Here is a 23,091-nt window from a genome sequence, read left to right as displayed (position 1 = left end):
TTTGGATCATTCTTTTCTTATGCTCAGTGATGCGGGTGAACAGGTCGAATCATGGATTTGCATTTTGTCCTCATTATTCCTATTGTCACTCCTCACACACTGGATGCCACTTTCTGAATTCCACTGAATTTGGATTACTTTGAGGACTGGACATGTGTGGACATGGAGAAAACCAGTATACATTGCAGGAGACAGATTCCTGCATTTTCACTGCTTCCATTAGCAGTTTATTTATTTATTAGCAATGGAGGACTTATTAGGACTTGTATCAAGGTCCTTTGGATCTCAGTATTTGCAGGAAATCTCCACACGGAAAGTCTGAACATTGAAGAAGTCTGTTTTTCCTATTCCCCATGACTCACGGTGGCTTTCTCAGGAGGTCTTGTCTATTACTAAGATCCTTAATGTGTGCATTGTGTTTTGATTTGAAATACTGATGAGTATTTTATATCCTTTTTCTATTCCCGGCCATGGGGATCAAATGCGCACCTCAATATGCCAACATCTTCATGCACAGGTTCGAACAAGACTTCTTAACCACACAGGACCTTCAACCGATGCTATACAGTAGATACACCGATGACATTTTCTTCCTTTGGACTCATGGTGAACAATCACTGAAACAACTCTATGATGACATCAACAAGTTCCATCCCACCATCAGATTCACCATGGACTACTCTCCGGAATCGGTTGCATTCTTGGACACACGCATCTCCATTAAGGACAGTCACCTCAGCACCTCACTGTACCGCAAACCCACGGATAACCTCATGATGCTCCACTTCTCCAGCTTCCACCCTAAACACGTTAAAGAAGCCATCCCCTATGGACAAGCCCTCCTTATACACAGGATCTGCTCAGATGAGGAGGATCGCAACAGACACCTCCAGACGCTGAAAGATGCCCTCATAAGAACAGGATATGTCGCTTGACTTATCGATCGACAGTTCCGACGCGCCACAGCGAAAAACCGCACCGACCTCCTCAGAAGACAAACACGGGACACAGTGGACAGAGTACCCTTCGTCATCCAGTACTTCCCCGGAGCGGAGAAGCTACGGCATCTCCTCCGGAGCCTTCAACATGTCATTGATGAAGACGAACATCTCGCCAAGGCCATGCCCACACCACCCCTTCTTGCCCTCAAACAGACCATTGTCCGCAGCAAACTACCCAGCCTTCAGGAGAACAGTGACCACGATACCACACAACCCTGCCACAGCAACCTCTGCAAGACATGCCGGATCATCGACACGGATGCCATCATCTCACGTGAGAATACCATCCACCAGGTACACAGTACATACACTTGCAACTCAGCCAACGTTGTCTACCTGATACGCTGCAGGAAAGGATGTCCCGAGGCATGGTACATTGGGAAGACCATGTAGATGCTACGACAACGGATGAACGAACACCGCTCGACAATCACCAGGCAAGACTGCTCTCTTCCTGTTGGGGAACACTTCAGCGGTCACGGGCATTCAGCCTCTGATCTTCGGGTAAGCGTTCTCCAAGCCGGCCTTCACGACACAAGACAACGCGGAGTCGCTGAGCAGAGACTGATGGCCAAGTTCCGCACACATGAGGACGGCCTCAACCGGGATCTTGGGTTCATGTCACACTATCTGTAACCCCAACGACTTGCCTGGGCTTGCAAAATCTCACTAACTGTCCTGTCTGGAGACAATACATAGAAACATAGAAAAACTACAGCACAAAACAGGCCCTTTGGCCCCACAAGTTGTGCCGAACATATCCCTACCTTTTAGTCCTACCTATAACCCTCCATCCTATTAAGTCCCATGTACTCATCCAGGAGTCTCTTAAAAGACCTTATTGAGTTTGCCTCCACCACCACTGACGGCAGCCGATTCCACTCGCCCACCACCCTCTGTGTGAAAAACTTCCCCCTAACATTTTCCCTGTACCTACCCCCAGCACCTTAAACCTGTGTCCTCTCGTAGCAGCCATTTCCACCCTGGGAAAAAGCCTCTGAGAGTCCACCCGATCTATGCCTCTCAACATCTTATATACCTCTATTAGGTCTCCTCTCATCCTACGTCTCTCCAAGGAGAAAAGACCGAGCTCCCTCAGCCTATCCTCATAAGGCATGCCACTCAATCCAGGCAACATCCTTGTAAATCTCCTCTGCATCTTTCAATCGTTTCCACATCCTTCCTGTAATGAGGCGACCAGAACTGAGCACAGTTCTCCAAGTGGGGTCTGACGAGGGTCTTATATAGCTGCATCATTATCCCCGGACTCCTAAACTCAATCCCTCGGTTGATAAAGGCCAGCACACCATATGCCTTCTTAACCACCTCCTCCACCTGCAGGGCCGATTTTAGAGTCCTATGGACCCGGACCCCAAGGTCCTTCTGATCCTCTACAGTACTAAGAGTCTTTCCCTTTATATTGTACTCCTTCATCCCATTTGACCTGCCAAAATGGACCACTATGCATTTATCTGGGTTGAAGTCCATCTGCCACTTCTCTGCCCAGTCTTGCATCCTACCTATATCCCTCTGTAACTTCTGACATCCCTCCAGACTATCCACAACCCCACCAACCTTCGTGTCGTTGGCAAACTTACCAACCCATCCCTCCACTTCCTCATTTATGAACATGACAAACAGCAAGGGTCTCAGAACAGATCCCTGGGGCACACCACTGGTGACCGACCTCCATTTAGAAAAAGACCCATCTATACACACTTTCTGCCTCCTTTGGGCAAGCCAGTTCTGGATCCACAGGGCAGCAGCACCTTGGATCCCATGCCCTCTCACTTTTTCTAGAAGCCTTGCATGGGAGACCTTATCGAACGCACACTCATCTCTTTAACCTGTGCTTAACCCTCTCTCCACTCACATTGTCTGTACCTTTGAGACTTGATTACCTGCAAAGACTCGCATTCCAACCATTATTTTGTAAATTGAGTTTGTGTCTTTATATGCCCCGTTTGTGAACAGAACTCCCACTCACCTGATGAAGGGGCAGCGCTCCGAAAGCGAATGGCTTGTGCTACCAAATAAACCTGTTGGAATTTAACCTGGTGTTGTGAGACTTCTTACTGTCTATTCCTGGAAGCCAGTTGTTCAGTTGGAGCCAATCTTCACACACTTGTATATTTATTTGTACAATACAATCGCAGGCCTCCTAACCTGACAAATACAGTGGTCGGAATTTTACCATCCCGGCCGTCACAGGAATCGGAGTGGGCGAGGGATGGACCATGGAAAGGTATGTTGACCTCGGGTGGGATTTTAGGGTTTCTGGGCAAGGCGAGGCCATAAAATCCCACCGAGTGGGTAGAATTTTTGCATATTTTTGCGAAGTGTGGCAGCAGCAGGAAAGATGGTGTGGAAGGCACTGGCCCCAATGCCGGTTTCCTCCGTCTCATTGTCAGGCACATAGAAAAGAAACGTTCCAAGGGGTGGGCCCAACGATATGAGGCTGGTGAGTGGGCTCTGAATGAGACACTCCACGTAACACCACCCCCACCACCCCCCCCACCGCCCCACTGATTTTTTCAGCAGGATTTTTAAAATGAATCTTCCACACTCTGTGCATCACAGAGAGCCTTAGCTTGAAACATGCTAAAAATCTGTGGTTGGGCCTATTCCTGCTGGAGAGGCCGGCAGCATAGCGCTGAGTGAGCCACTGCGCATGCGCCGATCTGTCAGCGCTGAGATCGGTTAATGTGTAGTAGCCCCACACTGCTGGCCTCCCGATCACTGGCCAGCTCGATCGCTGGCCAGCACCACAGTTCCGCATCGCTGCCCTTGCGGCCCTCCTTGATCTCCCCCCACCCCCCCCCCCCCCCCACCCCAGCAGTCCCGATCTCCCAACACCGCCCCCCCCCCCACCGCAGCCCTGACCCCAATGGCATGCCGACCCCCCCCCGACCCTTATGGCCAGCCCCAATCGCTGGGCCCCCTCTGTCACTGATCCCAGTGCAGAGAGGCAGCAGGACCCCCCCTACTGGTCCTGCCCCCTTGGCACGGCCCAATGCCCAGTGGGCAGTGCCAGGGTGCCCCCTGGGCATTGCTACTTTGCCCTTTGGGCAGTGCCAGGTTGCCAAGCTGGTGCTGTCAAGCTGGCAATGCCCAGGGGGCACCCCCCCCCCTTACCCCCTGACCTCACTCCAGCAAGGTCGGGCCGCCAGCTCTCCATTAGTGTGGATCTGTTGTCAACCCCGCTGAAGTGAAACACACTGGGGGATGAGGTGGGGGTGGGGGGGGGGGCGGAGGGGGTGGGGGGGGGTGTGGGGGGGGGGGGCGGTGGGGGTGGGGGGGGGTGCGGGGGGGGCAGTGGGGGTGGGGGTGGGGGGGGTGCGGGGGGGGGTGGGGGCGGGGGGGGGGGGTGGGGGGGGCATTGTCAAGAGGCTGGTGAACCCGGAGACTTCAGTCCCGGGTCTGCTAATGAGATTTAAATTTCCATTAACATAATTTATTCAGCTCTGTGCCGATTTCCAGCACAGAGCTATACGACGCCGGAAATCGGGCGGCCAGAGACGTGCGGAGGCCTTGGTACCCAGCAGGAAGCCCGCTACACGGCCTCTGCTTCTGTCTCCCAGCCCGCTGCGCTGCTCTTGGGGGAGAATCGCCCCCAACATCCCGCTCCCTACCTGCTTGGGCCTAGTTCCCCCTGAGTTCAGCACTCACATAAACTCCACTGGCAGATTCTGCTTGCCAGGTGCATGCTGTGGGAGGCCTGGCATGATAGCATGAGGGCTGCGGAAGGGGGGGAGCTATCAGGAGTAAAGGCCTGATAATTACATTTGAATGTCTTCAAATGGTGTTGGGATTCCCATTATGTCATTGGTGGGGCGGGGGAATAATCGAGATGGGAAAACCCACAGGTGTAAATTGCATTTTGGGAATCCCGCAGGATTTCGTGCTCCCACCAGTGACCCTGCCGCCTGAAAGCAGGAGTGGAAAATCCTCCCCAGTGTCTGTTTAAAGGGAATCATGTGAATCACCAGTTAAAATTCATGACCTAAGTACAATTAAAAACAATTAGTTTACAATTAACAGTCTTCAAGACATTTCCCTTGGGTTGAGCGATCGGCATTCCCCAATTCTGGAGAAAACTTTCCACAACATATGTGCAGAACAGATATCAGACACATGGCCATTGAGAGTATAGTACAACTGGGAAAATATTAATCAGCCCGGATCCCCTCCTAAGACACCTTTACAAAACTCTCAGATCCTACACAGCACCCATGTAGGGAAAGTGGTGGAGTGTTCAAAGGAAGAAACATGAAAAATAGAAGCAAGAGTTGGCTATTCGGCTCTTCAAGCCTGCTCCGCCATTTAATTTGATCATGGCTGATCATCAAATTCCCACCCATATCCCTTGATCCCTTTACCCTCAAGAAATATAGAAAGTACATACCAACGTTGATCCTCAACTGTACAGAAAAACGTAACACAACCGAAAAGTTCCCTTACTGGGGTGGTCTATGTGTCTGTGTCTCATAATACTACCTTGGATCTGAGACATGTTGAATTATTGTATGACAATGCACAACTACAATCTCTTCTAAAAGCTGTGTTGCCCCAGTACAAAATCTCTAACTGAAAAGTTCCATGTTAATTGCTAAGTGTTTTCCTGCTCCAATTTGCAATTTGTTTGCAATATTTAATTTCCTGAAATAAAATGAGGAGGAGAAATAGAAACTATGAAACATTGTTGATGCGGCTTCAGAACACCAGAAAGGTAACAAACCCTTCAGACATACTTCCAGTCATGTCACCTGAATAATATAGCAGTCACACACTGGATCTTTCAATCAGACAAATTTCAGAGCAAGGTACACATGGCAGAGACTCCTGTTGTTTAATTTCGCTTTCACTTGCCTTTACATTGAGGCGTGTTTGTCCATCTTCCGTTGGGTAAGCAAAAGCCTGTTTCATTTCCCATCAAAGCCAGGCCTTTCTTACATTCATAGTAAACCATGTCGCCAAAGATAGGAGCAGCATTAGGCCTGACTGGGGTGCGAAAATGGACTACTCCATTTTCTGGTGGAATTGGCGGTGGACATTGCACAGCTTTAGAAAATACAAAACAAAGATAAGCATGAATTGGGGTGGTAGTACGAGTTACTGTACACTGCCTGTCAATATTAAGTCAAAGGTAGCATAGAACAGGTTAGGTTGTGAACAAAATGTTTATTTCATATTGTTCATTTTCCTTGCAAGTTTTTATTTTATTTTTCCTTCCCATGTCAGCTAGAAAACTTTTCTCTGTTGAGAGGACACACACCGTTGGCAGTCTATAGCTAACCTCTGGTAAATATGCGAGTGGCCCAACAGGATCTGTAATCAATGTTTCAAGTCAGGATGACCCTTCATCAGAGCTGCGACGAAGGGTCACAGAGCTCTGATGAAGTGTCATCCAGACTCGAAACGTTGGCTCTATTCTCTCTCCACAGATGCTGTCGGACCTCCTGAGATTTTCCAGCATTTTCTGTTTTTGTTTCAGATTCCGGCATTCACAATATTTTGCCTTCAGGACTTGTAGTCCACTTATTCCCAAAATGGAAGTGTCTCGTCTTCTTTTGGCTTCTCTTGATGGTAAAGCTGATATAACAAACAACCTATCAATGAGATGGAGGCAGTCTAAATATTCTTCCTACTTCCCCAAATGGTTCTGCTTTCCGAACGGCCTGTTTCAGAAGATATAATTCCCTGGTTTAGCAATCGGACATTTAAGCTGCTCCCAAAATTCTGATAAATTGTGTGCAAAAGGAAGAATTTTCCCTTCCTCATTCTGAAGAAGTCTACGCTGCATTGACATCAACAAACAAAGATGTATCTCCCCTCCCCAATTTTCTGCACTCCTCACCAAAAGTCCTGATCCTTGTTAAAGGTAAGAATGTTACCATTACGCCACAGGACCTCCTACTTAAGAGGTCCGGACATTTTTTGCCTTTCTTAACAGTCCGTTGAGTCATCTGTGACATTCAGTATGATCGTGGCTGATTTCCTAACTCAACTCAACCTTTCTGAGCGCTCCCTGTGTTCCTTGATTCCCTGAGACCAAAAATCTGTTTACCTCATCCTTAAATATATTCAATCATGTTGTATCCATAATCCTCTGGAGTAGAGAATTCCAAAGATACATTATGCATTATCCAAGATGGCGCTGGAGCGAGGTGACTTCTTGTAAGTTGTGCCCAGCATACCTTCTAATTCTATCGTTTACTCTTGTTCTATGCTTCTAAAACTTTATTCTAACTCTTTTCTATGACTGTAACACTACATTCTGCACTCTCTCATTTCCTTCTCTATGAACGGTATGCTTTGTCTGTATGGCGCGCAAGAAATAATACTTTTCACTGTATACCAATACATGTGACAATAATAAATCAAATCTTTGAGCGAAGGATTTCACCTCATCTCAGCCCTATGTTATCAGCACCTTACCCTGAGGCCTTGCCCCAGTGTTCTAGATTCCCCATCCAGAAGAAACAACTTCTCAGAGTCCACCCTATCAAACTCCTTCAGGATGTTGGATGTCTCAATGATATCACTTTCTTCCAAACTCCGGACAGTATAAGTTCAATTCACTCAGGCTCTCATCATCATCGTTTCCATCCCAGAGAACAATCCAGTAAACCTTCATTCAAAAACCTCCAAGGCAAGTTTATCTTTCTTTAAATAAGGCAAGGAGGTATGTGATGCAGTGAGTAGCATCCTGCCTCTGAGCCAAAAGCTTGGGTTCAAGTTCCGCTCCAGGATCTGATGGCCAAGGAAGTTGTGTTCATAGAAATCATAGAAACCCTACAGTGCAGAAGGAGGCCATTCGGCCCATCGAGTCTGCACCGACCACAATCCCACCCAGGCCCTACCCCCACATATTTACCCGCTAATCCCTCTAACCTACGCATCTCAGGACACTAAGGGGCAATTTTAGCATGGCCAATCAACCTAACCCGCACATCTTTGGACTGTGGGAGGAAACCGGAGCACCCGGAGGAAACCCACGCAGACACGAGGAGAATGTGCAAACTCCACACAGACAGTGACCCAAGCAGGGAATCGAACCCAGGTCCCTGGAGCTGTGAAGCAGCAGTGCTAACCACTGTGCTACCATGCCGCCCCAAGGCCAAGGCCAAACCTCTAAATCCTTCCAACATATACCAATAGCAGGAGGTGAAAGTGAGAGAGATTCCTGGTCAGCCAGGTGATAGAAAGAAATTGGAACCTTGACCATCATTATCCAAAGCTCCAGTCTACAATGTGTATGAAGAGTTGAAGTTTCCACAGCAACCCAGACTGTTCGGGGGGGTGGGCTGGTTGGCTCAGTTGTCTGGATGGCTGGTGTGAATCAGATTAGTGCCATCAGCATAGGGTTCGATCCCCATGCCAGCCAGTGTAAATTTGGGACCTGTCTCCTTGCCCTATCCATTGGGCCAGGGTGCTGCTGGTCAGACATGCCTTTAGGCACAGAACACAAGAAAAAGAAGCATGGAGATTAAAATTGTGCACAGTGCCCCAGATGTGGTCTCACCAAAACCCTGCACAATCATATGTAGTAAGACTTCTTTATTCTTGTAATCCAATCCCCTTGCAACAAAGGTCAAAATGTCATTGACCTTCCTAATTGCAGCTGTACCCGCATGCTAACTTTCTGTGTTTCTTGTATGAGTACATTCAAATCCCTCTGAAACGGTAACATTTGTAGGTTTCATGCTTTTTAAACACTATTCTGCTTTTCTATTCTTCTGACCAAAGTGAATAACTTCAGACTGCCCCATTGGACTCCACCTAGCGTCCTGTTGCTTACTCATTTAGCCTGTCTTTATTTCTTTGCAGCCTCTGCAGCCTCACAACTTGCATTCTCATCTACACAGAACAAAGAACAATACAGCACAGGAACAGGCCCTTCGGCCCTCCAAGCCTGCACCAATCATGTGTTCCTAACTAGACCATCCGTTTGTATCCCTCTATTCCCAGTCTGTTCATGTGGCTATCTACATAAGTCTTAAATGATCTTAGCGTGTCTGCCTCAATCACCTTGCTTGGTAGTGCATTCCAGGCCCCCACCACCCTCTGTGTAAAATACGTCCCCCGCATATCTGTATTGAACCTTGCCCCCCTTACCTTGAACTTGTGACCCCTTGTGTTTGTCATTTCTGACCTGGGAAAAAGCTTCCAACTGTTCACCCTATCTATGCCCCTCATAATTTTATAAACTTCTATTAGGTCGCCCCTCAACCTCCGTCTTTCCAGGGAGAACAACCCTAGTTTACTCAATCTCTCCTCATAGCTAATACCCTCCATACCAGATAACATGCTGGTAAACCTTTTCTGCACTCTCTCCAAAGCCTCCACGTCCTTCTGGTCGTGTGACGACCAGAACTGGACGCAGTATTCCAAATGTGGCCTAACCAACATTCTATATAACTGCAACATCATATGCCAACTTTTATACTCTATGCCCCGTCCAATAAAGGCAAGCATGCCATATGCCTTCTTCACCACCTTTTCCACCTGTGCTGCCACCTTTAAGGATCTGTGGACTTGCACACCCAGGTCCCTCTATGTGTCTATACTCCTGATGGTTCTGCCATTTATTGTATAGCTCCCCCTTACATTAGATCTACCAAAATGCATCACTTCGCATTTATCTGGATTAAATTCCATCTGCCATTTCTCCGCCCAATTTTCCAGCCTATCTATATCCTGCTGTATTCTCTGACAATGTTCATTGCTATCCACAGCTCCAGCAATCTTTGTGTCGTCCGCAAACGTACTACTCAGACCAGCTACATCTTCTTCCAAATCATTTATATATATCACAAACAGCAGAGGTCCCAGTACAGTGCCCTGCGGAACACCACTAGTCACAGACCTCCAATCAGAAAAAGACCCCTACACTGCTCCCCTCTGTCTTCTATGGCCAAGCCAGTTCTGTACCCATCTAGCTAGTTCACCTTTAATCCCGTGAGATTTAACCTTTTGCGCCAGCCTGCCATGAGGGACATTGTCAAATGCTTTACTCAAATCCATGTAGACGACATCCACAGCCCTTCCCTCGTCAATCATTTTTGTCACCTCCTCAAAAAACAACCAAATTTGTGAGGCATGACCTCCCTCGTACAAAACCATGTTGTCTATCGCTAATGAGATTATTCAGTTCTAAATGTGTATAGATCCTATCTCTAATAATCTTCTCCAACAATTTCCCTACCACGGACGTCAAGCTCACTGGCCTATAATTACCCGGGTTATCCTTGCTACCCTTCTTAAATAACGGGACCACATTTGCTATCCTCCAATCCTCTGGGACCTCACCTGTGTCCAATGAAGAAACAAAGATTTTTTTAGAGGCCCAGCAATTTCATCTCTTGTCTCTCTCAGTAATCTAGGACAGATGCCATCTGGCCCTGGGGATTTGTCTACCTTAATGCTTCCTAAAACAGCTAACACTTCCTCCCTTGTAATTGAGATTTGTTCTAACGGGTCTATGCATCCCTCTGAGACACTACCAATCAACGTGTCCCTCTCCTTTGTGAATACTGATACACAAAGTATTCATTTAGGATCTCACCTACTTCCTTGGGTTCTAAGCATAATTCCTCTCCTTTGTTCTTGAGAGGTCCGACTCTTTCTAAAGAACAAAGAACAATACAGCACAGGAACAGGCCCTTCGGCCTTCCAAGCCTGCACCGATCTAACATTGTAATGTCAGCAAACTTCGAAACATTACTCTCTATCTCTGTCTAAGTCAGATTGTAGGTGGCTGGGGCTCCAGGGCTGATCTTTGCAGCATTTCTAGTCACAGCCTGCCAACTTGAAAATGTCCCATTTATCCCTACTCTTTGCTTCCTGTCCATTAACCAATACTCCAATCCAGCAGTGCTCCCAATTGTTACATCAACTGGCTGACACCAACTAATTAAACACCAGCCCAAAATCTTTGGGGGCAGCACGGTGGCACAGTGGTTAGCACTGCTGCCTAACAGTGCCGGTTCAATTCCTGGCTTGGGTCACTGTCCGTGTGGAGTTTGTACATTCTCACCGTGTCTGCGTGGGTTTCCTCCGGGTGCTCCGGTTTCCTTCCACAGTCCAAAGGTGTGCGGGTTAGGTTGATTGGTCATGCTAAATTGCCCCTTAGTGTCAGGAGAACTAGCTAGGGTAAATACATGGGGTTATGGGGATGAGTGGGATTGTGGTCGGTGCAGACTTGATGGGCCGAATGGCCTCCTTCTGCATTGAAAGATTCTATGTTTCTATGAGGTATACACGATACACTGCATTTTCACTCATTAAGCTCTAAGGTGATGCTGCACATCTGTAGGAGTTAACTCAGCTTTCTGGTTTCATCTTATTGATTCTTCCCAGACGATTCAGCAGCCACTATATTATTAAAAATATTTTTCTTAAGAAAGAACCAAAAACGTGTTCATGTTACAAAAGGTCCTTGTTGTTGCGAGTTTATGAGAGGTCACAGCTTTGTGAAAAAAGCATTTGACAACATTTGAAAAGAATTGCCAGATGTATTTTTAAAATGCTTTTGATCACTAAATCAATAAAGGTGATTGGTTCATTGCAGTTACTCCCCTGAGAAAGATTCAACCCCAGTGTTAAATGGGTCTCAAGCCTTATGGTGAAGAATAAAACTGGACACCAATCCTTTTCCTTTATAATAGGCTTATTTACATAATGCAACATTTCATATGTCTGTCTTCTACCTACTAACCCCAGTGTCCCAGCCATCTCTCTTTATATGTGCTCTAGGTACTTAATGCCTTTCACTCATGTAATTTAAAAATATATTAACATATCCCGAACACCAAGCATCCAACTGTTCTTCAAATTATTGTCCATTATGCAACCGTAGTGTACGTAATGTAATTCCTCTCTACCTTTAGATGTTTCTAAGTGGATGATTAAACTTGTTATGAATAGTCAGAAGCTTTTCCCCAGGGTGGAAGAGTCAATTACTAGGGGGCACAGGTTTAAGGTGCGAGGGACAAGGTTTAAAGGAGATGTACGAGGTAGATTTTTTACACAGAGAGTAGTGGGTGTCTGGAACTCATTGCCGGGGGAGGTAGTGGGAGCGGATACGGTAGTGACTTATAAGGGATGTCTTGACAAATACATGAATAGGATAGGAACAGAGGGATATGGTCCCCAGAAGGGTAAGGGGTTTTAGTTCAGTGGGGCAGCATGGTCGGTGCAGACTTGGAGGGCTGAAGGGCCTGTTCCTGTGCTGTAATTTTCTTTGTTCTTTGTTATGCAACACGTGTACAAAATGCTTACGTTCACAGGTCCGTGACTGATCACTCCAGGCCCCATCATGTAGACAGGTGCTGTGGTTTGATCCATGAAGAACGTATCTGAACAAATAAAGTTAGGGTTACCAACAGTGTTAAACAAAACAAGAGGGAACAATCAGCATTCTGCATTTCATTGCAAAACCTCGGTCATTTAAGTTTTAATTTTAACATTCTCCCCGATAGAAACCTTCAGGAATACAGCAGTGGAGAAGGTGGGAGCGAGGGAAGAATTTGCAACTCCCGCCCCACTCTACTCCGTTTCCAATCTCATGTTATCGTGTGGGTGGAAATATGCAGTAGAGGCCAGGCATTCCTCCCAAGTAAGGGGAGGTGGAAAATCAAGTCAGCATTGGGCAGGGTATTGGTGAGGCCACATCTGGAGCATTGTGTGCAGTTTTAGTGTCCTTATCCGAGGAAGGATGTCCTTGCTATAGAGGGAAAACAGTGTAGGTTTACCAGGCTGATTCCTGAGATATCAGGTCTGTCGTATAAGGATAGACTAAGTCGGTTTGGATTATATTCATTGGAGGGCGGCATGGTGGCACAGTGGTTAGCACTGCTGCCTCACAGCGCCAGGGACCTGGGTTCGATTCCCGGCTTGGGTCACATTCTACCCGTGTCTGCCTGAGTTTTCTCCGGGTGCTCCGGTTTCTTCCCACAGTCTAAAGATGTGCGGGTTAGGTTGATTGGCTATGCTAAATTGCCCCTTAGTGTCAGGGGGACTAGCAGGGTAAATATGTGGGGGTGCGGGGTTAGGGCCTGAGTGGGATTGTGGCCAGTGCAGACTCGATGGGCCGAATGGCCTCCTTCTGTACGTTAGGGGTTCTGCGAGTTTAGAAGAGTGAGCGGAGGTCCGATAGAAACTTATAAAATTCTAACATGGTTAGACAGGGTAGATTCAGAAAGAATGTTCCTGATGGTGGTAGAGTGCAGAACTAGGATCATAAGGTATAAACTTTTTAGGACCGAGGTGAGAAATTTCTTCACCTAGAGAGTGGTGAATCTGTGGAATTCACTACCACAGAAAGGAGTTGAGGCTAATACTTCCTGTGATTTCAAGAAGAAATTAGATATATGTGATAACCCCCATGACTTGCGTCACTGATTGGCCTCCTATGGGACTCATTCAATATGAGCTCCTTGGGGATTAGTAATTAACTAACCAGGTGGAGCTCGTATACTGAGCCCTGTATAAAGCAGGCCCCTGAGTGGGTCCATTATTCTTTTTGTCCCAATCGGGACCTGTTGTGCTCACCACAGGCCTGTGGTTTTTGTTTTACTTTATGTTGTGCAATACAAGCACTGTTCCTTTACAGCCGACTCCTGGAGTTATTACGATATAGCTCTTGGGGCTAAAGGGGCCAAGGGATGTGGGAGGAAGGTGGGATCAGGATATTGAACTTGATGATCAGCCATGATCAATGGCAGAGCAGGTTCAAAGTGCCGAATGGCCTACTCCTGTTTCTATTTTCTATGGTTCTGTTTCTAGCCCTTCCACACCTCCCAGCAAAAAGGACAGGCGGAGGCAACAGCTTAGTGGTATTATCGCTAGACTATTAATCCAGAAACTCAGCTAAAGTTCTGGAGACCCAGGTTCAAATCCCGCCATGGCAAATGGTGGAATTTGAATTCATTAAAAAAAAATCTGGGATTAAGAATCCACTGATGACCATGAAACCATTGTCGATTGTCGGAAAAACCCAACTAGTTCACTGTGAATTAGGGAAGGAAATCTGCCATCTTTACCTGGTCTGGCCTACATGTGACTCCAGAGCCACAGCAATGTAATTGACTCTCAACTGCCCTCCATGGGCAAATAGGGATGGGCAATAAATGCTGGCCAGCCAGTGACACACATGTCCCACGAATGAATAAAAAAATAGAAACCCTCCCTCTCAATCACAGTTTATACTTGACACAGTGAGAAAGACGTGTGGAAGGCAATATTAGAAAAACAAGTATGGCTTTGTCAAGGGGAAAAATAACTTGAAAGCAGGGTTAATCCCCGCCATCAACCCCGTGTGGGTGTATTTTCTTGTTGCTGTTCACTTTTACCCACTCATTCTTCTTCAGTTCAGTGGAAACATGACGGTAATGTGCGCTAGCACTGATTTACGAGAAACTAACCCTCATTCATGTGTTGACTTCATATTAAATTTCCTTTCCAGTAAAGAATTTTTAATAGAAGTTCAGACTTGATAAAATTATTTAGCCAATAAATTACAACACCTACGACAAACCATTGACAGACTGGGATAAAAATAACCAGCTTCTACATCTTTATGGCAAAGCCATTTATGAGGTAATTGAATCTATCAAAAGTAATAGTAAACAATGTTTAAATAAAAGGCAGACACTGTGAAGTAAATCCCAGTGTTACTACCACTTAAATCAAAAGGTGCTACTGATGAGCGTGACATGCCCAAAAGGGAACTAATATTAAATAAAATGAAGTGATGGAATAAAATTGATGGGAATACTCTCCGTGGGAATACTCTCTTTGCACCATTATGGACTTCTTCATAAGTTTTATTACCTTGAAAGACAGTTTTATGGTTTCTTCTGCCAATATGATACAAAACTGATCTACTTTCTAAAGCGTGTGGGTTGTAGGAGATGAGAAATGGAAGCAAGATACATTTGCCAATTATGTTTTCAGTACACAAACTGTACATTGAAAACAGCTAACTGGGGAATCTCTTCACTTATATGTAAAAAGAAAACAACTTTTCTGTCGTAGTACTCAGGAATGCTAATTTTTTTTAATGACAAATTTTTTTAATGAGACAAAGAAAGGTGATTCCTGCAATCAGGGCAAACCAAGTACACCCAGGGAATTGAGGTGGCTGTGACATTGGTTAACCCGTCCTGCCTCACTTTGTCTTCCTGAGACAAAAATTACCCTCTCTGCTGGGCTACCTAAAAGAAGATTGAGATAGGATAAAAAGTACCTGTGACAAAGCTTTAATAGACTTGGATAACATTAATGCAAGAAACATTCAAAGGGTTAGCTTCTCAAAACTGTTCTGTTGCAAGGTCATCAACCTGAAATGTTGCCCGAAATTTTCCGGTTGCCCAAGCCAGTGGGATTCTCCAGTCCCGCTGCAGTGAACGGAGATTTGGCTGAGCGCCAAATTCACCCTCCTCGCTTGCAGTGGCAGTGAGGCGTGAACGACCAGAGGATTCCAGCCATCAACCCTGTTCCTCTCTCCATAGATGCTGCCAGACTTGCTGAACATTTCCAGCATTTTCTGTTTTTATTTCAAATCTTAAGCATTCACAGAATTTTGCTTCTGTCAGATTGCAGTAATCTTGTGCTTGTGATCGCCTCAGATCGGAGTGGCAGGGGGTTCCAGGCAGAATAATTAGCTCATGCCTTGATGTTTTTTCTCCCATCTCAAGGATCTTTCAGAACATTAACAGACAGAGAGATTTGGGCGTGCAGGTCCACAGTTCCCTATTAGTGGCACACAGGTGGCCAAGGTGATTAAGAAAGCATATGACATGCGTGCCTTCATCAGCCGGGGCATCAAGGACTCGAGTTGGGAAATCATGTTGCAACTATATAAAACCTTGGTTAGGCCACATTTAGAGTATTGTGTGCAGTTCTGGTCACCACACTACCAGAGGAATGTGGAAGCTTTGGAGAGAGTGAAAAGAAGGTTCACCAGGATGTTGCCTGAACAAAGAACAAAGAAAATTACAGCATAGGAAAGCCCTTTGGCCCTCCAAGCCTGCCACACTGCCCGTCTAAACTAAAAACCCCACTCTTCCAGGGACCATATCCTTCTATTCCCATCCTATCCATATATTTGTCAAGACACTATCGTATCTGTTTCCACTCTCTCTCCCAGCAGCGAGTTCCAGGCACCCACCACCCTCTGTGTAAAATATTTGCCTCGTACGTCTCCTTTAAACCTTGCCCCTCGCACCTTAAACCTAAGCCCCCTAGTAATTAACTCTTCCACCCTGGGAAAAAGCTTCTAACTATCTACTCTGTTCATGTCCCTCATAATCTTGTAGACTTCTATCAGGTCATCCCTCAACCTCCATCGTTCCAGTGAGAACAAACCAAGTTTCTCCAACCTCTCCTCATAGCTAATGCTCTCCATACCAGGCAACATCCTGGTAAATCTTTTCTGTACCCTCTCCAAAGCCTCCACATCCTTCTGGTAGTGTGGCGACCAGAATTGAACACGTGCAGCCTCACTAAGGTTCTATAAAGCTGCAACGTGACTTGCCAATTTTTAAACTCAATACCCTGGCCGATGAAGGCAAGTATGCCGTATGCCTTCTTGACTACCTTCTCCACCTGTGTTGGGGGGAGGTGGATTTCAGGAACACTGGTAATGGGGAAGAGAAACAGAGAAATTGGTCCTGTAATTTTTTAATCAAGAAAGCTTTATACTTGATAGTGTTTATTGTTTCGCTTCCTTTATTACTATGTTTAATATTATAAAAACCAACAGATGTGCACTAACCCCCCAGTATAACAGCATGATGCTCAGTTTCAATACTATAATGAATGGGATTGCTGAGTTGCAGGTAGTGTTAGGGACCAGATCAGAAACTATCAAGGTATATTATGAAGTTAGCCTAGATTATCTCTATAGTTCCAATTTAAGCAATATCCCCAAAGACATACATCCTTCTTTGGAGCGAGTTAGCACCAAAAGCAGATATGCTCACATGAATGTTATATTTCTAGCCTTTTAACAATTCCTGACAGAGATGCAGTGAGACACCTGTCTCCTGACTTCCATATAACAGTTCCCAGAGAAAGATCTACCTTCAAGCAGCAGAACTTCAGAGAAAGAGATCTATTTTCTGGCAGATCCCAGTTTCCAATCTCCAGAGAGAGAAACGCCTACTTCTCTCTCCAGGTCCCAAACATCAACTGAACTGTGTTTCTCTCTATGTGCCTAGCCCCTCCCAGTCACATGACCTTTCCTGCCAAACCCCCAATCAACCACTACTCTGAAAAATCCCTGAGGAAAACACTGACATAAAAGCCCTGCATTTGTCCAGATTAAAACAAATATTCTAGCAATTAGGATCAATTATGCTGCTGCAGCAACAACAGGGGAAGGTGGCTATAGACAAAGCAGCATCGATTATAGAAGGAATTGCTAAAAAAAACTGCACAAGAAATGTGGCACAAATACATTTCTTAAAGGCACAGTATCGTCACAGTACTGAGGTTATATTTATGCTACAACTATAGCATCATTGCAAAGTGGCTTTGCTTCATACTACTGCAATTCTAAATACAACCAAGGAGCTGCTCTCACTTGGTTACATAATCAGAGTGGCATCCAAGTCCAGAATTCATGCTTCAGCTTATAAGCACCAGTGCAAAGCAATTTCACATTGCACTGATGCTGCAGGTCCAGGTAACACTTTTAAAACAAAAAGATAATGATAGTGGGGAACAAAAAAGTGCTGGAACACATGCAAATATTTCCCAGCACTTCCACAAGAATGACCAAGAATTAAATGTATTTACTGGATAAGTGCATAATGCCATATAATACACATTGGATTGTATCAGTCCCATGATGTGAATGTCTCTATGAAATCTACTGGTAATGGGAATGCAAGAACAGCCCAGCCCCTTTCCCGGGATCCCCCTCTTCCCGAAACTCTTAGAAAGATGACGTATTAGGAAAAGTACAGTGTGGCCAATAGAATTGCAGACAATAGCAGGATAATGAGATTTTTAAAAGGCAATCTTGCTGAGAATCTGTGCAGAAAGATGGACTAAATGGCTTCTGTTTCTATTGTAATGTTCGATGGATATTTAAGCAGAAATGTGCCATAAGACTGGTGAGAGTTAGGAAAGACACACAAGTGACTGTGCAGATATATCTCAGTGGCATTTAGGGTGGTGTGGGAAACTGCCAGACTGTTAAAGTGTATAAATCAGAATTCTAATGTTTAAGTTGTTCAAATTTTAGTTTGTGCATTGTTAATTTATTCCCAAATGTGCACTGTTTGCCTTCTTCTCAATGAACTGTTCCAATGAAAATGACATGGTCGTATATTTAAACATCAAGACAGAAATATATCTAGGATTTCCTAATATCTATCTGAAGGCCAGCAGCTTGTATAATCGATTGGGGATTATAAACTGGGAATCTAATGGCATCATAACATAGCATCACTGTGTATCTATCTACCTTTGCTAGTATTTAATGTACTGTATAGTACGTGCAGGGTGGAACAGTGGCACAGTGGTTAGCCCTGCTGCCTCACAGCTCCATGGACCTGGGTTCAACTCCCTGCTTGGGTCACTGTCTGTGCGGAGTTTGCACGTTCTCCCCGTGTCTGTGTGGGTTTCCTCCCACAGTCACAAAGAAGTGCGGGTTAGGTGCATTGGACATGCTAAATTGCCCCTAAGTGTCCCAGGTTGCGTAGGTTAAAGGGATTAGTGGGGTAAATATGTGGGGTTGCGGGAATCAGGCCTGGTTGGGATTGTTGTTAGGCTCAATGGGCCGAATGGCCTCCTTCTACATGGTACAGTAAGAAGTCTCACAACACCAGGTTAAAGTCCAACAGGTTTATTTAGTATCACAAGCTTTCGGAGTGCTGCTCCATGATCAGGTGAGTGGACTGCACTGTAGGGTTTCTAGGTTTCTAATTATACAAATCAGGACTTTAAAACTTTGAACATTACCCTGTGCCCTTTTATTTCAGTTCTCTACTAAATTATAATATAATCCTAAATAGTATGAAAAGCGATCTCGGTACATCTATTTGTGCGTCTCAATTACATGTTGACTGATGTATTTTCACTGCTTCAATATTTCCCTGTCTTGTAACGCATTTATCTGAAAATTCAACATTTGCTGGAATTGCTGGTATTCAAAGTAGGGAAGCAAAATAATCTTACTGGTGAATTTCTAGTTTCGAATCAGGAATTGAGGGGGGGAATTCTCCAAACTTGTCATACTACCGACGGGAATCCTGATGCCCGTTGGCCAAGAATCAGGATTCCTGCCAGGCGTGAAGGCTATCGGAATTCACCCGATCCAACTCACCAGCCCCGACCGGGCTCCCGCCCGGAGAGGCGGGCAACCCAATAATAATGCAAACCCAGTAACTGTAACATAGTTAGCGGGTTTGACGGCCCATTTACCAGCCCCCTACCATTCACCTGCCCACCCCCCCAGCAGGGACTGTACCAGACGGGCTTTGGTGATGGTAATCACCAGCATGGACACAGTGTGCTGGGTTTTGAGGGTCCAGGGGAGCACCATCAACCTCTCAGAAAAGAGGGGCATCTTCCCCCCCCCACTCAAATCACAGGTCATTCCCCCCCACCCCCACACCATGCAGGTATGAGAGTGATCCGACCCAACCCCCCACTCAACCCCACTCCCCCATCAAACCACACAATCAGGCCCCCCTCCCACTCAGACCCTCCCGCCACCTACCCCTTCCCCCTCGGTCCCCCTCTTAGGCCTCCTCTTCCCCCTCCAAACCAAACTCAGGTTCCCCCTTCAGGCCATGTGCCTTGGTAGTGCCAATGGTGCAGTGCCTCCTGCACCCTAGCACTGAGACCCTGACCTTGCACCTTGGGTTCCAACGTGGGGGGGGGGGTCAAGGAGGTCAATCCAGTGCCCCTCTGCCACTGCCAGGCTGAAGATGAAGGGTCCTGGGGGTTGGGTAGGCTTGGGCTGGCAGCACGGGGTTGACCTCACCACTCTCCCCTGGGATGGGGGTCAGATGGCTGGACTGCCCCTTCTATCCCTGGCGGACCTGAAGATCATCTGCAAAATGGTGATTTCAGGCAGCCTGTGATCAACATCATCATTCCAGCTTGTCAGATGTGCGAATTCTGAAGTGGTCAGGTCACTTTAACCTCAATGTCCCGTGGTCACCTGACTGGATTTTAAATCATTGCAGCACTCCATTCTGCAGCAGAGATTGTCAGAAGCTGCAGGTGTGAGCAGACCCCTTTGAAGTCTTCTCCAGAGAGGAGATGTCAATTTCACCTGGCCGGTGGGAGGAAGGTTCCATTGTGCACAACTGTACATTCAGCCCAAATGTATTCATGCAGCTTAGATTTGAGGTCTCTGAGGCTTCATTGCAAGCTGAAACCTTTGAAACCCTCTCAGTTGCATTGGAAACCTTTGACCTCTATCAATTTCAATATGCAGTGCTTTGAAAGAGGCTTCCATTGACAGCTTAATAGATTTCTACTCATGCTGCAGTCACCTGTTTTCACTTATATTTCACTTCACGCTTGAATGAATCTTAAGTACCTTCTTTGCTCCTAACCTCAATGTTTATACAGATTCTAAGCCTGATTGACAGTTGTGGTTTCTTCAAAAGAAATAAATGAACATTGGGATCTGAGGGGGAGGGGGCCTGAGTGGAGGGTCTGAGGGTGAAAGGGGAGCTTGAGTGGAGGTCTGGGGGAGAAGGGGGGTCTGAGTGGGGACTAAGGGGGAAAGGAGAGTTGGGTTGGGTAACCCTCATGTCTACGTGTTGTGGTGGGAGTGGTTATCCATTATTTGTGGGTGAGGGTGGATGCTCCCCTTTGGTGAGGGGTTGGTGGTGCCTCCCTGGTCAGTGTGGGGGGGACACCATTTAGTTTTCTTTGTGGGGGGGGCTTGTCTCTGAGCACGAAGATTGAGGTGCTCTTTAAAAATGGCACCGTGACCTTAGAACAGCGGGTCTGGCTGGCGGGTTCCCCAAAGTGAACTCCTTTGTATCTTTCAGGTAGGTGAATCCTACCTGACAGACGCTGCCAATACCAGTGGACAACACTCTAGCTTTCCAGCAGGTGTGTGTACCTTGCCTGAAAACCGGGGAATTCCCCCTTGAATGTTTTGAAACTTCTTAGTAAGATTCAAATGAATGAACTATTACAACTTAATAAATACACAATTAAAGTGGGGATTTAAGTGTATTTGCAATGTTTTACTCTGTTTCTAGAGAAGTTGGGAAACAATAATGTCATTAAAATGGATTCTCCAAAAAGATTCAAGTCAAAGGACCACTTTGATTCTCTTCCTGCCATTCGATTGGTCAAGAACAATGGCATGGGTCTGAAAGAGGACTTTGGGAGGGCAAATGATGCGGAAGAAAAGGAAACTTAACCAGTGTTACCAATCTTTTAACTGTTTGACTCTGCCTACACTTCCCGCTGCCTTGGCAAAGCTGCCAGCTTAATTAAGGACCCCCATGCACCCCGGACATTCTCTTTTCCACCTTCTTCCGTCGGGAAAAAGATACAAAAGTCTGAGGTCACGTACCAATCGACTCAAGAACAGCTTCTTCCCGGCTGCTGTCAGACTTTTAAATGGACCTACCTCGCACTAAGTTGATCTTTCTCTACACCCTAGCTATGACTGCAACACTACATTCTGCACTCTCTCCTTTCCTTCTCTATGAACAGTATGCTTTGTCTGTATAGCGCACGAGAAACAATACTTTTCACTGTATGTTAATACATGTGACAATAATAAATCAAATCAAAATCAAATCAAATATCAGGTGCTGTTGTAGAATCATTGAATAATACTCACCCTTCGTTGCAATTGTAGTAAACCTGTTTCCCAAACGTGAAGTCTGTTGCATGCATTTCTCCATTATCCAGCAATTTTGGCACAGGACAAGATCTTGCTTTTAGGGAAAAAAATATTAAATCAGAATTATTTTAAATGTTTTGTTTTGCATAATGCCAACCAATGTATTTATTCACCACATGCAGAAGAGTTGATCCCGAGATGTGAGTATGCAATTTAATCAAGATGCCCTGGTAATTACCTATCATAATGCTGAAGCTTTGTTAGAGTCTTCAATGCTTATTCATGTACTTTATTAACACATATTATGGCCCTCAAATTTACTGGCACCCTCAAAAACCACAAGGTTGGCTCTTCTAAAGCTTGCCTAAAGTGGGGGTGGGGGTTGGGGGTTGGGGGGGACAGCACGGTGGCACAGTGGTTAGCACTGCTGCCTCACAGTGCCAGGGACCCATGTTCCATTCCAGCCTTGGGTCACTGTCTGTGTGGAGTTTGCACATTCTCCCTGTGTCTGTATGGGTTTCCTCCGGGTGCTCCGGTTTCCTCCCACAGTCCAAAGAAGTGGGGGGGGGGTCGATTCTCTTTCTTCCCAGCCCCTATCCCTGCACCTACCCCCCCCCCGCCCATCAGGGCCAACCAAGCCAAGCACCATCCAAATGCCATGTTCAGCTTTTCTTTATCAGTCTTTGCAGTGAATTTAATAATTATCCTGGCCACCTGTTTCCCAAAGATTTCTATATTTATTGGACATGTATGTGCCCCTCTGATCTTCCAGAAGCAGGCCGGGAAATGTTCCCTTCATTATTGGATATTGAGTGAGAAAACTGTCCTGAATGTAGCACAATAATCCTCTCTCTTCTCAACAGAAACTTTGCAATGACCTTTCTGCTGTTCAGCAGTCTTTAATATACGCTGAGTAATGTGATCAGTCCTTTGCTGTTACTTAGCTTAACCCAAGCTTGTTCTGTTTAGATCACATCTCCATTACATATTTCAACTCACTGCTGTCAGTCGCTGTTTTTGTGTCAAATCTTTTTAACTTTAAGTTGTGAATTTAATTCTCTAACCCAATTGCTGCTGTCGTGCATTTATATTCATACATTTCCATAGAATCCCAACAATGCAGAAGGAGGCCATTTGGCCCATCGAGTGACAATTTAGCACGGCCAATCAACCTAACCCGCACATCTTTGGAATGTGGGAGGAAACCGGAAACCCATGCAGACACGGGGAGAACGTGCAGACTCCACACAG

The 23,091-nt window shown here is 45.9% G+C and overlaps 1 protein-coding gene across 1 annotated transcript in view; it reads right to left on the bottom strand.

The window, feature by feature from the left end:
* The window catches only part of LOC144502064 (beta-2-glycoprotein 1-like), a 46,300-nt gene that overhangs the window by 9,686 nt on the left and 13,523 nt on the right, over positions 1-23,091 (bottom strand). Inside the window, exons 3-5 of the mRNA XM_078226071.1 lie at positions 21,838-21,934; positions 12,285-12,361; positions 5,877-6,062 (exon numbers count right to left, since the gene is read on the bottom strand). Coding sequence (XP_078082197.1) covers positions 5,877-6,062; positions 12,285-12,361; positions 21,838-21,934 — 360 coding nt within the window. The remainder of the gene's footprint in view (positions 1-5,876; positions 6,063-12,284; positions 12,362-21,837; positions 21,935-23,091) is intronic.

The sequence above is a fragment of the Mustelus asterias genome, chromosome 12 (genome assembly GCF_964213995.1).
Source record: "Mustelus asterias chromosome 12, sMusAst1.hap1.1, whole genome shotgun sequence".
Lineage (NCBI taxonomy): Eukaryota > Metazoa > Chordata > Chondrichthyes > Carcharhiniformes > Triakidae > Mustelus > Mustelus asterias.
The sequence above is the reverse complement of the archived record's forward strand: the minus strand, read 5'-3'. Positions and strand labels throughout refer to the sequence as shown.